This window comes from Microcebus murinus, chromosome 1 (genome assembly GCF_040939455.1).
Source record: "Microcebus murinus isolate Inina chromosome 1, M.murinus_Inina_mat1.0, whole genome shotgun sequence".
Taxonomy (NCBI): Eukaryota; Metazoa; Chordata; class Mammalia; order Primates; family Cheirogaleidae; genus Microcebus; species Microcebus murinus.
In genome coordinates this window covers 104,591,072-104,609,388 of record NC_134104.1, presented here as the reverse complement: position 1 = coordinate 104,609,388, position 18,317 = coordinate 104,591,072, and the positions used below count along the sequence as shown (strand labels likewise).

At 34.3% G+C, this 18,317-nt stretch overlaps 1 protein-coding gene across 1 annotated transcript in view; it reads right to left on the bottom strand.

Annotated features, from left to right (window-relative positions):
• Positions 1–18,317, bottom strand: part of DHX36 (DEAH-box helicase 36) — a 52,974-nt gene that overhangs the window by 18,884 nt on the left and 15,773 nt on the right. The window contains exons 6-16 of the mRNA XM_012774381.3: positions 17,149–17,228; positions 16,316–16,390; positions 16,015–16,181; positions 14,157–14,238; positions 9,643–9,783; positions 9,250–9,352; positions 8,801–8,888; positions 5,651–5,706; positions 4,111–4,175; positions 3,216–3,359; positions 249–366 (exon numbers count right to left, since the gene is read on the bottom strand). Coding sequence (XP_012629835.1) covers positions 249–366; positions 3,216–3,359; positions 4,111–4,175; positions 5,651–5,706; positions 8,801–8,888; positions 9,250–9,352; positions 9,643–9,783; positions 14,157–14,238; positions 16,015–16,181; positions 16,316–16,390; positions 17,149–17,228 — 1,119 coding nt within the window. The remainder of the gene's footprint in view (positions 1–248; positions 367–3,215; positions 3,360–4,110; positions 4,176–5,650; positions 5,707–8,800; positions 8,889–9,249; positions 9,353–9,642; positions 9,784–14,156; positions 14,239–16,014; positions 16,182–16,315; positions 16,391–17,148; positions 17,229–18,317) is intronic.

Here is an 18,317-nt window from a genome sequence, read left to right as displayed (position 1 = left end):
TCATGAACCAATTGCAGGGTTTTGCCCAGGTTTTGCTTCATGAAGCCCTGGACTCAAAACTAACGTGAGTTAAATATAACTCATATGAACGTTAATGTGTTAAATACACAATTTATTAACATACATGCAAAACAAATGTACAGTAATAATTCTGTCTCACAGATTAATACAGTACTTTCTTCTATAAAAGATGTTAAAACTTAAAACATCACCCCCATTTAGTTTCTTAATTCTCCCACTTAATTTACCTTTATTTGTAAACAAAGCTCTTCCAAAGGAGTCCTTAAAATTTCTGGCAGTTGATAGTCATCTAGAAGACTTGCTCTAAGACCATTATAAAGATGATAGCAATGACCAGGCTGAACTCTTTTTAAAAAAAAAGTTAGAGGGGAGTTATCAATAATGTTTTAGAACTCCAAAGAAAATAATAGGCAGGCAAAGTAGTCAATATCTATTTCTTACAAGCCACATTATAACTAGTTTACATAATTATTACTTTATTTTTATGAATCATACATTCTGTCTCTCCATCTGTTTGGAAAAACCTTAAACCTTCTATCCCCATGTCCCAGTTTTAAGAAGAAATATAAGACTTCCTCCCTCTGCCAATAATTTGGTCCCTATCTCTGACAGATTTCAGATTACTGTGCTCGGCAACAGCAGTCTACTTAGGTTAAGGCTATGAGTTGTAACCTCAAATATGCCTTGTGATCATATTATATAACATATCCTGGTATTATGTTAACCTGTCTACATTATTGAAAAACATTTTGAAATACTGTACATTCTATTTAGTGAGCTGTCAGAGGTGTATTAAAACTTTTTGTTTTATATTTGCAACTAGTGACATGAATGATATCATTTTGAGGGCAATGATAAGGAAAGATGTGAAGAAGTAACTACTAATATATTCAACATATTTTCAAGAAGAAGAAATATTTCTATAGACTCTTGCTGCCACAGGAATAAAAATTCTAAAAATCTTAGCTATTTCTGCTATGAGTCTACAAAGATCCATCATCTATAATATAACATGGCTGAACACCTCTTTAGTTAGAAACTAAAATAAGAGTGCTTCCAATAAGAACCATATAGTAGTGCTCTTTCTGGCCTCCAAAATAACCATTAACCTAATTAGTCTTTGCTAAAGGAATTTATATCCATGAACCCTACAAAAAATTATTTTCCTTTTAAATTAAAACACCATAATTCTAATTAATCTCCACCATAGTAGAGAGGATGAATGATTCATTAAAATGTAATACTCTATTTGTATTATTTCTCTAATTGTTTTATGGATCAAATTTAAGGTCTAGTGTCTTTACTACTCATATATAAAGGTATGCCAAAACTTGTTTACTACAGTGAATATATTTTGAATCAGTATTCAGTGATGATGGGTCTACACAGGAAAATCCCAGTCTTGCTGGATCCCCTATTGAATTATTCCCTGATAATCAATAAGGAGAATATACTTCTTTGACTAAACCATATTTTGGTTCAAAAGCATCAACTGTGTAATCTAAAAAATTGCCCAGAAATCAAGTTATGCTGGGATAATCTGCAAACACTATAGCCAGTAAGTCAGAGTTTTACAGATATCATACAAACTTAAAACAAAGGATTGATATAAAATGGTCTATTAAGTTTTCTTTCAATTCTCCTTTTCTTACCTAAATAAGTCTATATCTGAAGATTAATGGGAATCTCTTGTTCTATGTGTAAGAGGCAAAAGAAAAACTCTCTTCTGCAACTCCAGACATGATTCCATCACTCATATAAGAGTGTAAAAATACTGTGATGTATGCATTAAAATACAGAAATCAGTAATTATTTGTAAAAGTTCAAGACATGGCTGGGTGTGGTGGTTCATGGCTCACGCCCGTAATCCTAGCACTCTGGGGGTTGAGGCAGGAGGACTGCTCGAGCTCAGGAGTTTGAGACCAGCCTGAGCAAGACCACAACCCCATCTCTACTAAAAATAGAAAGAAATTAGCGGAGCAACTAAAAATATATAGAAAAAATTATCTGGGCATGGTGGCACATGCCTGTAGCCCCAGCTACTCAGGAGGCTGAGGCAGGGGGATCGCTCGAGCCCAAGGGTTAGATTGCTATGAGCTAGGTTGATGCCATAGTACTCTAGACCAGGCAACAGAGTGAGACTCCATCTCAAAAAAAAAAAAAAAAAAAGTTCAAGACAAATCATTTTTCTTACCATTAAGACAGATAAATTTTTATTTCTTGTGCTGCTACCACATCAATGGGAAAATATGACTTCCTTTGTGTTTTATTGGTAACTAATGGTAAGAAATGGATCCTGCTATAAAGTACAGTGAAAAGGAGCCTGGGCTGAAGAGCCAGACTGCCTGGATTCAAATCCTGGCTCTGCTATTTACAAAACTGTGTGACTGTGACTTTGGACAATTCATTTAATTTCTTTGTATTTTAATTTCCTTACCCTTAAAATGGAGAAAATAACCTACCTTGTAGCATTGTGGTGAGGATTAAGCAAGTTAACATATACAAAGTGTTCAGGACATGACCTGACACTCAAATAGTATTAACTGTTATTATTATTAGGTAATAAGGAAACAGATATAAAATTACAAGTAATATAACTAGCAAGAATAAAAGTATTAATTTTAATTAACCAGACTTAAGAACTGGAGGTAAAAAAAAAAATCATAAAATAGAAAACTTGGCTGATACTTTTCCAAATAAACTATGATTGAAACAATTTTCCTTTTTAAAAATATTCCACATGAAGTTCAAAATAATATCTTCTAATAAATATTTTTTTTTTTTTTGAGACAGAGTCTCGCTTTGTAGTCCAGGCTAGAGTGAGTGCCGTGGCGTCAGGCTAGCTCACAGCAACCTCAAACTCCTGGGCTCGAGCGATCCTCCTGCCTCAGCCTCCCGAGTAGCTGGGACTACAGGCATGCGCCACCATGCCCGGCTAATTTTTTTTATATACATATCAGTTGGCCAATTAATTTCTTTCTATTTATAGTAGAGACGGGGTCTCGCTCTTGCTCAGGCTGGTTTTGAACTCCTGACCTTGAGCAATCCGCCCGCCTCGGCCTCCCAGAGAGCTAGGATTACAGGCGTGAGCCACCACGCCCGGCCTCTAATAAATATTTTTAAATGCCACCAAAACATTTTGTTACACAAAATTTTTTTGTGTTCTAAAGACTTTGGACAAAGCTCCCACTTACCTTCCAGCTCGACCTTTCCTCTGTTTGGCATTAGCTTTACTAACCCACTCAGCAGACATTGTACTGATGTTGTTCTGAGTGTCAAAGTGTGTCTCTTTTATTTTTCCTCCATCTATTACATAAACTACATCATCTATGGTAATGCTGTTTGGAAAACAGATATACAAAATGTTAAAAAAAAAAACACATCAAAAGCACTATTATCCTATAACACTATAGGATAATAGCACTATATCCTACAGTTCGGGATTTCAGAGCATTTTTCTCACATCAAATTGATTTTAACCATTCAGAATTTTTCACCACTCTTCCCACATTTACCAACGTTATAGGAATCAAGCCTAATAGTAGGCAGCACCAGTAGCTATAATGACAGCACAGTGCCACTTAATGTGAATCACATGCTAAATTCTTATTTGCCCACACAACCAAATTTCACAGCTTGCCTGATGCCTAGCTCCATAGGTCCCCCAGTGCCATGGTTTAATATCGGTTTCCATAAAACAATCTGTTTCAGTGACTGAACTGTATATTAGTACCTCCAAAGAAATACAAGAAATTTTAAAAGCTGGATATAACTAATTACCAAATAATATCACCCCTAACCAGAAACAGACAAAAAAGACAAAATGGACCACAGCTCCCATGATTCTTCAGGAAAGCTTTGAAAAAATCCACTCAAAAGGCTACTTCTAAAGAAGGCTAAAACAGTGTACAGGTTTAAAAAAAAAAACACAAAACCATGCTTACTACTATGACTAGTTTTAAGAAAAAGCTTTATTTTTTAAGAAATGACAAAATATCTTATAGGGAAAAAACATGATAGTATATTAATATTGTATAATTCTCAAAAATTATGCAATCATCAGTAATTGATACTTAAAATTATTTTTACCTAGTCTCAGCAATGTTGGTAGCAATTACTATTTTCCGAACACCAGGAGGGGTTTTTTTAAATACCTGTAAGAATAAATACATCAAAATCCCAAAAGTATACAAATTTCTGATATATCATTTTTGCAATTAGAGGCATTACTTCATATACTGTTCATTTTTAGCATTCTGTGTTCATTCACTGACATATATTTATAGATATATTTATAGTATACATCATTTCCAATACTACAAAATTCTCTTTTGGTAAACCAAACTATATCTCCTACAGATGTCATAATCTTATCACAAACAAAATTTCAAATGAAATATCATTATTTAAATTTATAGCATGTCTTTTAATAAAAGCTGGAGGGTATAAAGTAGAGGGAAAGAAAGTTACTTTAAGGATAAGAATCAGGCCAAACCTACAAGGGGTAAGGACACTAGTCAATAAGGCAGAAGCCCAACCCAACACAATGGATGCTAGCTGACTATACCACTATTTACTAGCTTGAGATCAAAGAAGTGGAAAAAAAAAAAAAAACACCTTTCAAATGCTGAATCCTACCAACAATACTGCTCCCACAGCCCTATCCCTACAATACCACTGAAGTAGAAGGAAGAAAGGCAGTCAAGTCAAGTACTACTGGCTACAATGCAAAAATAATGCATCAACTTATCTCTTTATTTATAAAAATGGGAAGTAATAAAGCAAATGTTTCGCAGGCTATTCACATATTCTCTAGCAGAGGAATACATTAATTTACTAGGTTATGGTGTCAAAGATGGAAGTATGTCTACATTGGATACTCTTTGGAATTAAGAGATTCTTTCTTCCCCCAGGTATGTACTCTCTGTATCTAATTCAGTTGGCTGAGTCTTATTCAGGTGCCAGCAAAAAGGATATTGAAAGGATCCCAGTAAAAAATATATTGACATTTTCTTACAAAAAGAGGAGTAGAGAAACTATAAAGGAAGAGAGGCAGATTTTCTCACCAATTTCATTCTACCAAGGCCTGCAAACACTGTGGTTCATAAAATTATCTTGCCCCTGAGAATGCAGTGTTCATTCTAATTAGGTAAGTGCCTGTTTCTGACAGAACCAAAACATTTGTAATGCATTATTAATTAAACAGGAAATCTCATACCAGTAAAAAAAAAAAATAAATAAAATACTAATTTGATTAAATTAAAATCACAAACATCAAGCTGTAGTATGTCACAGGTAATTAATTTCTAGGCTGAGTTATTTTTAGTGGTATTCACATACCTTTTTCTTTTATTCAGGAAACCAAAGCAAGTTATTGGTGAAACCAATTCTTTAAACTTTTCCCTAACGTTGACAAAACTAATTTGATTTGTGGATTACCCTCTGTTATTCAAGTTTTTGTGCAATCATCCCCTGAAGACTCATTTGCAAAGGTTCGCAAGGAAGTATTTTTTTATATGGATTACTATTTGAAAATGCTCCTTAAAAAAATAAAAGAAAATAAACAATAAGCAGTCCTTAAAGCTTGCCTCTGTTTGAAAGATAGAAAAGGATACATTTAACAACATACCTGTGTCTGATTAACTGTAGGCATCAGCGAATGTAACGGTATAATTAGAAACTTATCTGAAAATTAAAAGAAAATTAAACTTTAAGATAAAGAATTGCTGAAAAACTTCATCAAACATATATGAGACAATTAATTCAAATACTGAGGGACATTATTTTAAATTTATATTTCTAAATATAAATTTTTATTTCTAATAAATCATTTTTTATATTCTTGTTTTCTGAGTGCTCCAACAAGTTCAAACTGACATTTTATTCTGTTAATTTATTTCATATTGATAAGCATTTTACCCAAATTCTTAATAATGGTCATAAGTTGGGAGTAATCTTTTCAAATTACACCAGTAAAAGATCATTAATTCTATCCCCACTGGTAAAATGAAGAGCCAAGAATTTTGCTTAATATGAATGTAAATTTGTAGATGTTGGGTGATCCTCACTATTTCAATCATGCAGACTATTAATATCTGAATTTTTAGAGCAAATTACTTATTAAATATTCACGTCCTACTTAGAAAATAATAAAATAGTCTAGGTTAAAAATATTTAATAACACATTCCAAAGTGACACACATTTTTAAACACAATTTTTTATAAATATACGAAATTATATGCCTACTTTTTAAGTTTCAAAATGAAATAGTTCACCCATTCATGATTATTAGCCAACAGATAAAGTTTGGTGTAGTACAGAGATGGAAAAGAGGGAGAATGTTAAGAAATCAAGGACTAATTTCATGTTTAACTATGGTTAACAAAAATGCAACTTTACTTAAATCTCTAATAATGGTGTCCAAATGGCTCAAGACAGCTATATTTCCCCAGAAAAGAACTATTATCCAAAGGAGATACGATGCTCTCCATAGACTTTTATGACTCTCTGAAAAGATTTTATGAATCTTAAAAAGTAATAAAAAGTAGTGAACAAGCAATGTATGTTGCTAAAAAAAAAAATGCTCTGAATTACTTGACTATGTGACAATATGAATATATCAACTATAAAATACTCAAGCCAAAAATACTTAACTTGAATTGAATCAAGCATATAGATATAACTTCCAGGTTACAGGAAATACGGGTAAAAGAGAATCAAACGGAAGGACATCACAGAGACAGATAAATCCAGAAGTTGGACTTACAGGGCAACTGGCCTGGTCTTTTCCACAAGTCTATTACCATGGGGAAAAGGGAGTGGAGGGGAATAATATTCTAAAGCTAGATTAAAAGATTCACCTGGCTTATATTTTCTGTAGTTTGAACAAGCTAGCTGTAAAAGACACTTTTGGAAAAAAATAGGAAAATCTAATTATAGTCTGGATTATTAAATGATATTAAGAATAGGTATGACAATGGAATTATGGTTATACAGAAAATTGTCTTTTTTTTTTTACAAATGCATGCTTATATATTTAGAGATAAAATATGATAGCTACAATTTACTTTAAAAAGGAAATAACTAGACTGAAAAAGTAACTCTTTCCCTGAAGTCATGGGTATATGGTATTCATTATGATTCTCTAGTTTTCTGTATGTTTAAAATGTTTTGTTACAAAAAGCTTATAAAGTTAAGCAGCCAGGGATAATGAAAGTGAAAACAATTCTGTTGAGGAGAATATAATTGGGAAAAAAAAATCTATATTGCTGACACTGCATTAAAAATGGAGTCCATACAAAGTCTATACTCTTACGAGAAGAAATACATAAGAGGGTGATAAGCATTCAATAAACTATCATTCAAAATTTACTTCTCATCAGCATGGAGTTAGGCCAATTTTCTCTCTTCCTACAGTAGCTAGGTACATAACTATTAAGACTAAATGTTTTTCTATATAATTTACTCGAGAAAAAAAATTCTTGTTAAGTTTTGGATAAATTTCCTTCAAAAGGAATTGAGCTGGTGGTAAATGTAAAAAATGATACCTCTTTCCTTGGAGTAATTAATTCAAATTAGAGTTATGAAGTCAATTACAGCAATCTATAATACCCCATCCTTTTCCCACTGTCCACCCCACACATTAAATATAACAATAATGTCACACTTTGGCATATATCTTAATTTAATATTAGTCATTAAATACACACTCTTATTTTTTAAAACTGTAAGTACACTGGATAGTAATGTTATGATGGGGGAAGAGAGGTCTAAGTTAGAAGATTCAGCTAAAAAATTTCTAGTTGACTAAAAAAAAATTCAGCTGTATAATCATCACTGTATTTTTCTATAAAGCTATTGAAAACAGAGAAAAGAAAATTTCTTTATAAAGAAGTCATATTAATTAGCTCAAAAATTTTCACAGCTAGATAGGAAATAATTTTAATCATAGAGAATGCCTTAAGGGCATTACAATAGAGTTTAAAAAGAATAAAAATACACCTTTACTATTTCAGCCAATACAATTAAATCAAAATATTTTCTAGTGCCTTGTAAAGATTAAATGTGTCAAAAGCACTTCAACAGAGTGAGGTTAGCAACTATTTTCAGAACTATAATATACTAAATAGAATTTGCTTTGTATTTTATCTACTTGAAGTTAATAATGATTTCTGAAAATGCTTTGACTAAATTTTACAGGAGAAAAATGTCCTCATGCACTTCTCTAAGTTATGAGATTTTATGTCTTTTAAACCATGCTCTTGAATCAAAATCACCTGAGGAATTTAAAAAAAACTTCAGATGTCTGGGTCACATTCTTAGGTTTGGAGCAATGATGGAGTCTAGGTACCCGAATTTTAAAGAAGCTCCGTGGGTGACTCTATTGCATAGTAAGAGCTCAGAAACACTGGGCTAAGGGATAAATTCATTCTTTTCAGCAGCAGTGAGTGAAAAAATAAAAAAAACTCCAAATGCCAACATTTTTACTTTAAGGGCCAAATTTATTAAGCTAATCTGCTTAAGTGAAAGTGGTAAAATATTTTCTTCATAATACTAAATAAATAACTAGCTTTACTACAAATCCACCACCTTCATCTGTGACCCAGAACTTTAGAGAAGACTTTTCAAAAACCTCAATCTTGGCTTAGATTACCAAATTCTTAACACTGAGGTAGCCTCAGAAGCAACACTTTTTCAAATGAAAGGGGAAAAAAAACATGCTACATAATGATTCAAATATCACTTATGGCATTGCAATACAATATATTTATATAATACCTGATTTAAACATCACTTGTGACATCAAAAGATCATGTAAAGTGCTGATATTGTCCCAGCCTGGTAGAAAGACCAGTATTGCACCATCCTATACAAAGAAGAAATGACCATTACAAAGGATCACACTAATAAAACACAATAACAGTAAAACTGTTTAAACACTTAAGTGTTCATTAAAATTATACTAGCTCACGATATTTTAATTAACAATTAAAAGAACATAAGCATATTTTCTAAAAATAAGTTTTATAATCCATATATTTATTTGTTTAGTCTTTTCTTCAAACAGGTCAAATGCCTAAATATTTTACTATTTTGAGATTCTTATTTCTAGTGTCCAAGCAATTTCTTCCATGGTCTATTTTTAAAAGCATTTAGGAAAATTATTTTCTTCATGGCCTTCATACATTAACAAAATTAAAATTATGTTACTTTAAAATAAAACTAACCTCTTCTTCCAAAACAATATATCGGATAAGAGCAGCAATCAAATTCAGATCAACTTTATCATCATCCATCATTTCTAGAACATCTACAGTACTTGCAGAATACCTATCAAAGTTAAACAGAAGTCATAAAATACTTGATAAAGTTTCCTGTGACTTAATTTGCTATAAAAGCTTAAAATTAACTCAATCTGCAGATGGAGGAAAATAATCTAAGATAGGGGAGAATTACTGGGACAACAGTGCTTAAAAATCAAATCAGCATAGTATTTAAGCTGGAATAGAGATTCACAAGATATTACTTTCAGTGTGTACAAATTCAAGAAGACAACCCCCCCAACTGCCTTTTTAGTCATTTAGCTGCTGTGTTCTCGCCTTCAAACAAAATAAATTTACCTTCTTCGTAGTTCCCTTACATAATCTGGCCAGCGTTCTTTATAGATTGCTTCTTTTTCTTCTTTTTCTTGCCGATTTACATGCCCTTGCATGAAACCCCTCTTAAACTGGGATCTCTGTTCTTTTTGGTCTGGAACATATCTAAAATAAAAGTGTCCTTAAATACTTATACTTTTAAAACCTTTTGATTTTAGCTAGTATCTGTGACTTCTTACATTTTAAGATTTTCAAAAGGATTTAAAGAACATTTTCATTGTACTTTCAAGTGCATGTTAGTTAAAACATCAGTTTATTTCTAAGTGTTCACAATATATAAAACCTGACATTTCAGATAAAAATCATTTTTCTCCACTGAAGTATATAAACATTAGACCATATTTAGTAAAAAAAAAATTAGAGTAACTTTAACCTTCAATTTTAAGTTTGCTCTAAAACAAAAGTTAACATTAACATAAGTACAAAGTTACAGTTAATGACTGCCTAGTTCAAAGATTCAAATTTTTAAAAAGAAGTTTTCCAAACCTGACTGCATAAAGGAATCCCCTGGGGAGCTTGAAAACCCAGATTCCTAAATCCTACCCCCTGTGATTTAGATTCAGTAGGTCTGCCTGGGATGTGTTAATCTAAGAATTTTAATTAGTGCCCCAGGAGATTCAGATAGTGTATCCACAGACCTACAGATCCATGCTAGAGAACTATTTAATTCTGCTCACACAGTTATAACTAATGGCAGATCAAGAATCAGCATTCAAGTGTCCTGTGCATCAATCCAGTGCTATATTATGATTCCACTATTCCACAGTGATTGCTAAAAACACAGAGGCTACACCTGCCCATCTACCTACCACTGTGAGTTCTTAGAGGCATGGAGGAGTGGAGAAAGACAAAGAAAAACGAACCTACACTTTAACCCCAAAGCCTCTCTGAGTTCACCTACAGGATAGCATACAGATGGAATGAGGGTGGAGGCGGCAGAGCATGGGCTTTGGAGTCAGACAGAAATATTGTCCTTTATTAAAAGGATCTGTTCTGTAAAATTTGGATTCAATCAAAAGGCCACACTCAAGGATCCAGACGGCCACAGGTTCCCCACCCAACTATATGGCCTTTAGTTTTCTTATTTGAGAGATTAATATCCTTATAACAGTATTGGTGTGAGAATTTTAAAAAATGTGATAAAGGGCTGGGCGTGGTGGCTCACGCCTGTAATCCTAGCACTTTGGGAGGCCGAGGCGGGCGGATTGCTCAAGGTCAGGAGTTCGAAACCAGCCTGAGCGAGACCCCGTCTCTACCAAAAATAGAAATAAATTAATTGACCAACTAAAAATATATATACAAAAACTTAGCCAGGCATGGTGGCGCATGCCTGTAGTCCCAGCTACTCGGGAGGCTGAGGCAGTAGGATCGCTGAGCCCCGGAGATTGAGGTTGCTGTGAGCCAGGCTAATGCCACGACACTCACTCTAGCCTAGGCAACAAAGTGAGACTCTGTCTCAAAAAAAAAAAAAAAATGTGATAAAGTAAAGCATAATGTCTGATATAGTAGACAGTGAAAAAGTGTTAATCCCCTGCCCTATTCAGTGCCTGTGACCCAGGATTCCCCTAAGTCTTCGATACATATAGAGGCACCAACTTGAAGTAGGGCAACCTGAGGCAGAGACTGGCCCTAGTCAGCAATATGGACCTAGAGTTGGTTCCCTTTCCAGAAATTCTAAAAACAGAGATAACCTTCAAACCTCCACTCCCATCCCCAATCACTATGCTCAACCAGAACCTTCCATATCACCTTGTCCTACTCTCGGTCTCACAACTGTGTTTCCTCCTTCCTACTTCCCTGTTGCGCAGCTCTTTTTCTGGGAAGTGATACCCGGGGGCTTCTGATGAAAATGTCTAACCAACAACCACCCTGCTCCTACTGTCCTCTTAGAGCTGGTTAGGGGATGGCAAATACACAGACATCATCTTTTTGCTTCAAGAGACCCCTCAGCTACATGCCCTGCCTTCTAGGGAGCTTAACAAAGCAATTCATCATCATGTAACTTTAGCTTACTGATCCCCAAAACTTTGTTTTCTTAATTGTCAACCTGTTGTCTAATATTCTCTTAGAAAGCAAATGCTAAATGTGCCATGGGATGGCACATTTATGAAATGGGAGACATGGTAAAAAGTGGAATTGAGAAGAGAGTATGCAGAAAATTTATGGCCACTGATGATAAAACCAGGGCATAGAAAACCATTACATGCTGTCTCTCTCACTTTTAGTAAGTTCTACCCTCTCTGACATACAATTTCCCTACCTACTGACCCTTCACTGCTTTCCTGACTTGTCCAATCTATAACTGATTTATATAATCTCACTTCCGATACACTCCTCAATCCCCCAGACTATGCATGTAATAGCTTATAAGTCTCCTGTCTAGACATAAATTCTGAGGGCATATACCATGTCTTTCTTTGCTTTATGCTCAGACCCTACTACCGTACAAGACGTACAGTAAAGCTTTATAAGTACTGGTTATTTGTATTTGTTCACATTTAGTTTTGTAAGGGAAACAAGGAAAAGAAAATAATGTTAAAAAAAAATACTTGTTAAATAAACGTCCAGTCAAAATTCAGTAGACTTATCCCCATGTAAAATAAGCTATAGGATCTTTGCTCTCACCTCCTGCACTCTCACTTCCTGATTTTCTTGTTTAACAAGTGAGGTATAGAGTCTTGAAAAAATCTCATCACAACTATTTCTACAACTATTCCTTTATTTATTCAGATGTTTACTGTAGGCCAGGCACTGTGCTATGAACAAGACAAAATTCTGGACCTTGAAAAGTTTGAAATCTGTATTTGAAAGAGGCAAATATAAAGAATATAAAGAGATATACCACAAGGTAAATAAGGTAAGCGTTAAGTAAGATAAAAGTGCTATGGGAGTCTAGATGAGAAAGCAACTGAGTTTGTGAGAGGTATCAGAGAAGGCTTAACGGGTAACCAGGCTAGGACTTTTCTTATATAACCAATAGTTTACAGATCAAAGGGTGAATAAGATGACAAACAGGAGTCTTAAAAGAGGAGATAACATGTAACAGCATAAACTCATGCCTGGCACATGAGAGAATGGTACATTTAGCATGAGCAAGTCATGAAATACATCACTGGGAAATGAGGTTAGAAAAAGAGGATGGGGTCTACAGCCATACCACCCTGAACACACGCAATCTCATCTGATCTCGGAAGCTACATAGGGTTGGGCCTGGTTAGTACTTGGATGAGAAAAAGAGCATGGGGCCAGACTATAAAGGGCCTTGGGATGATTAGCTAAGGAACTGAACCTGATCCTATGGGGCTGTGCTTTCCCAGATCTGTTCTCATCAAGCAATACAAATATAATTCTGTATAGCCCCCTAGAGAAGGCTGCTAGCAGTTAAAGACCAGTGGCCAGAGTGTTAAAGGGATCAACGACTTGGGCATACCAACTGAGGTACTCTGCTATAGCCCATGGCCAACTGAAAAAGACTCTTAAAAAGACTCTTACCTCTTTTTAAAGAGGTATCACATATGCAAGAGGCTTGAGGGGAGAAAGCTCACTTGGTAAGATTTGTTTTTAGGAAAATACATGGTAGCAGTTGCAAGAGTGAAGACCACAGTACCAAAAGAGAACCTATTAGAGCAGGAGAAATAATAAGGACCTAAGTAAATAAAAATGAAAAGGCATGTTTAAGAAGAGAGGTTGCATGTGTTGGGGATAAGTACAAAATGATTTGGAGTAACTTGGTTACTCAGCATGTAAAGCAGTTAGCATATGCTAGTACCTAACTGCTTGAAATGTTAGCTCTTCTGATTTATAGGTGAGAGAACTGGGCAGAGAATAATATCATTAACCATTCTAAGGTATATTGGGCAAGACATGCTGTTTTATTTTTTTTGTAGAATGGCAGGGATCAAATGCAAGGTAATAATTTTGGCTTCAAAAAAGTAGGTTTACAGGTTCTGTGGTACTGGAATGCTGCTGAATAGAAAACAAGTTTAGAATTTAGGAAGAACATTAGTCCTGAAGCTATAATGCTAAGAGCTGTGAAAATACAGAACTATGGTCATGGAAATAGATAAAATGGCATAGTGAAAATATAAAAAGACTGAGAACCCTGGGTGAAATCATATTTAAAGGGTGGGCAATGGAAGCCAGCAAAGGAGAATGAAAAACAGGTAGGAACTAGAAGAGAGATTCAAATATTAAAAACAGAGGTTGCCAAACTTTGCTGACAAGGATCCTCAAAAAATATTGATGCCTGGCCACCACCCCAGACATTATAATGTAATTAAGGGGGAAAGAATCGAGCATGTGGATTTTAAAAAGGTCCAGGTGATTTTAATGTGCAGCTAAGTTTGTGAATCCCTAACTCATGGAAAAATGTTTTAGAAAGTAGTAGTCAATGGTGAGTTTCTGAGACTAAAGTTTGAAATAAGAAAGATGACATACTAGTACTTTTTAATTTCTTTTGTTTTCTAATGTTTACTTACCTTATTTTTTCAATTATATCTTCCAAAAGATACTCTACAACTGGAAAAGTAAAACCAGGTATGTGTATCATTGGACAGTTACCTATTACAGAAGACAAAACATAAGCATAAATTTGTACTCAAATGTTCAAAAAAGCAATATACTGTAAATAGGACAGTACACTATTACTATTCTTTTTTTTTTTTTTTTTGAGACAGAATCTCGCTTGTTGCCCAGGCTAGAGTGAGTGCCGTGGCGTCAGCCTAGCTCACAGCAACCTCAAACTCCTGGGCTCAAGCAATCCTTCTGCCTCAGCCTCCCGAGTAGCTGGGACTACAGGCATGTGCCACCATGCCCGGCTAATTTATATATATATATATTAGTTGGCCAATTAATTTCTTTCTATTTATAGTAGAGACGGGGTCTTGCTCTTGCTCAGGCTGGTTTCAAACTCCTGATCTCGAGCAATCCGCCCACCTTGGCCTCCCAGAGTGCTAGGATTACAGGCTTGAGCCACCGCGCCCGGCCTATTACTATTCTTATCTTCAGAAAATGGTTCTGTAGTTTTTATAGTTCTACCCTATTTTTTCCATATCTTGTTTAGAAAAAAGCAGCAGTCTAGTCTTCACTCAATACCATTTTACTGCTACTAAACAATACAGACATCTTATAATCCTACAAAATAACACAGAATATGAAAGAGTAGAGTATTTTAAGTTGAACTCACTCAAAACCTGTTAGTTAGGAGTCTATTTTCTTTTCATCATTAACCAAGATGGTGCCACATCAGAATCAAAGTTTTACTAAAATCTATATAAGAAGCACTACCTTCTGTGACATTTAGAATTAGGGAAGAAAAGTAGTCAAAATAAGATCTAACCAATACTAAATTATTATTTACTATTTCGGAATCATTAATAAAAATTATGTCTGTACTATTATTTAAATGCTATTTATATTTTCATAACAAACAAAATAAGCATCACACACTGTTAACAAAGACCAACATCACACCAGAGGCCAAAATATCTGAGCTGGTATCACTGCTCTGCCTCTGACTTGCATAAATTTGAGCAAGGTGTTCAATGTTAGTTCTGGGTGTCTCATTTAAAAAAAAAATAATAATAATAATAATAATACCTGCCCCAACTTATCTTACAAGGCTTTCAAAATTAACTGGCATGTATTTTAAAAAACTTTTATAAAGTCAAAAAGAAGAACATTTATTAAACTTTACTATGTTACACTTCAATTTCCTCCGTATCCCCCCCGATACATTTGTAAGCATGAAAGACAGTAAGATATAATTTTAAAAGAATGAATTTTGTAGCTACTCAAATCTAGTTTAGAGCCTCTCATCCTTCTGTTAATTACACAACCTTGGGTAAGCTACTTAACTGCTCTGAAGCTGCTTTTCCATCTGTACAAATGGGAGTAATAACAGTACTTACCTCAAATCCTTATTTTAAGGATTAATAAAGAGAAAAGTGCCAAATACACTACCTGGCACATGGAAAGTGTCTTTCATAAGTGGTTACTAGTAGTATTATTAGCAAACTGCCACCCTAGCCTGAAAAAGTACACAAAAGCTACAGAAGAATCACAAAAAGTTTATAAAATTATTTGAATCTGTGGTTTGATTTCATTGATGTCATCATTTAATTGTAGCACCAAGAATCTACATGAATCTTCACTATGAATTAAAAACAGGCCCAATTCTCCAATTCATGAAACCAGAGGGTAAGACAATGTTACAATAAAATGAATTGCTAAACATTTATTTTGACTACTAGGTACCTATTACTATATTAGTTTCTTAAAAAATTAAATTCAGTGTTTTCTGATACCTTTTCTAGCATAATCATAAATTGTACTCACCAAAATATTCTGAAAATTTCTCAGCATTCAATGTTGCACTCATCAATATTACTTTCAGGTCAGAACGAAAGTTGAGAAGATCTTTAATAACAGTCATTAAAACATCTGACTGTAGATTTCTTTCATGAATTTCATCAAGCACAATATGACTAACACTGGACAAACGCCTAAATCACAAGGGGGAAGTATGTAATTCAGTACAAAATTTAGAAACAATAGTTAGTCTTTAACAACTAGTTAAAGCCAATTTAATAATTACAAGTTTTGTTAATATTTATTTCCTTAATTGAAACATACTCACGAGTCTGACTGGAGCCACTGAAGGATAATTCCTGTTGTACAGTATAAGATAGAACCTTGTTTCCTTGGCAACCGACTGTCAATGAAAGACAGGAATTAATAAGCATTGGTTTTCTTCTCTAATAATTTACAAGTACCACAAAAGTTTCAAAACAAATCTCCAATTTTAGAAATGCTTTTGAAGTTTTAATGAAAATCTTCATATTTAAGTTTTTAATTATAAGAACACCTACCACAATAGAGAAATGGGAAATATTATATTCAAGTTAACTATACATTATCTTTGTTGTCATGACATGATGTTAATGATTTCTTTTTAAAGTCATAACTATTAAAATTTTGAGAATAACTCAATTACTTATAAAGCCTAAATTCCTGGCTCAGTGATCAGAAAGTCTGCCTCATTTGAAACAGTAGATGGAATCCTGAGCTCCAGAAAAGGACTAAAGAAGTACTGTATAGTGGAGTTGACTAGGGGATTCAAGAAACCAAAATCAATAAATAAAGTTAGTCAGGGGTGAGTAGGTAGCACCAAAAGGGATAGGACAACATTCTTTCAGGGGGACTGATGGTCTACTAATGTATGTCCAGGAAAAAAGTTATTTTTCTAATCATTACAAAATGTAAAAGCACATTTAAAACAGATAATCCAAAACTGATTTGGGATTAAAAGATGAGTTGGTGGTGGCAAGCCATCTATGCTGCAATTGCTTTAAATGTCACTTCTAATAGTCATGACCAGCATAAAAATGGGAAAAATTTTCTTTCTTTTCAATCTCCAGCTTTAAACCTTTACCACAATCAACATGTATACAAGAAATGAATACTTCTTACCTCTGGAGACGAATTTGGTATCCAGTACTATTACCATTGCCACAAGATTCTGCTCTTTCTGCAGCCACTCTCTCTGCAACCTTTAATTCAAATAAAATAGTTACAAAGAAAATACAATTTCCTTTAGAACAAATACCCCAATCATCCCTGAAATTCTGGGATTACTGAAAAATTGTTCTTCAGAGTTTAGACGAGTTAAAAAAGTTACTTTTTTTTTTGAGACAGAGTCTCACTTTGTTGCCCAGGCTAGAGTGAGTGCCGTAGCGTCAGCCTAGCTCATAGCAATCTTAAATCCTGAGCTCAAGCAATCCTACTGCCTCAGCCTCCCAAGTTGCTGGGACTACAGGCATGAGCCACCATGCCCGGCTAATTTTTTTTCTATATATATTAGTTGGCCAATTAATTTCTTTCTGTTTATAGTAGAGTCTGTTTATAGTAGGTCTCGCTCTGGCTCAGGCTGGTTTCAAACTCCTGACCTCGAGCAATCCGCCCGCCTTGGCCTACCAGAGTGCTAGGATTACAGGCGTGAGCCACCATGCCCGGCCTTAAAAAAGTTACTTTTTATTAAAATATGAGGAATCTAAAATTGTGTGTGCCTGTCTTAAGAGCTATAGACTACATGCTTATGTTTACATTTCATTCCCTCTTATGAAATCCTTCAAAGTCAAATTTCTCTCATCACTATTTTCAAAGTGCCTTTCTATAGCATCCTCTCATTACTTTCTGCCATTTCTTTTTGTCTTTCCTAAAAGAGTCAGAAACCATGGTCTACACTTGTAAGACTTGTGTGTAATTTGAAGGTAAGTACATGCTGATGCTTTTTCTTTTTTCGTTTGTGATAGAAACTGGTGTTGAATTTTTCTTGTTATGTTTTGAAAGTTATAGCTATCAAAGATAAGCTCTGGATAGGTGAAATGTTTTAATCTAATACTGATTTGTGTAACTAAAAGTAACCAACAGTTATCTTGTGACAGAACAGGGATAATATGAGGTCAGAAACAGAAAATCACATGGTTAATTTTTAAGAATACTTCAGACATAAAACTTTTCAATCAGTATATCCAGTATATGCTGACCCAGACCATATTAACCTGCCCATTTCAACAGATCTTGGAAAAAGTAAAAAAAACACAACCTTTTTCCTACTGTCCGTATCTATGGTAACTGTC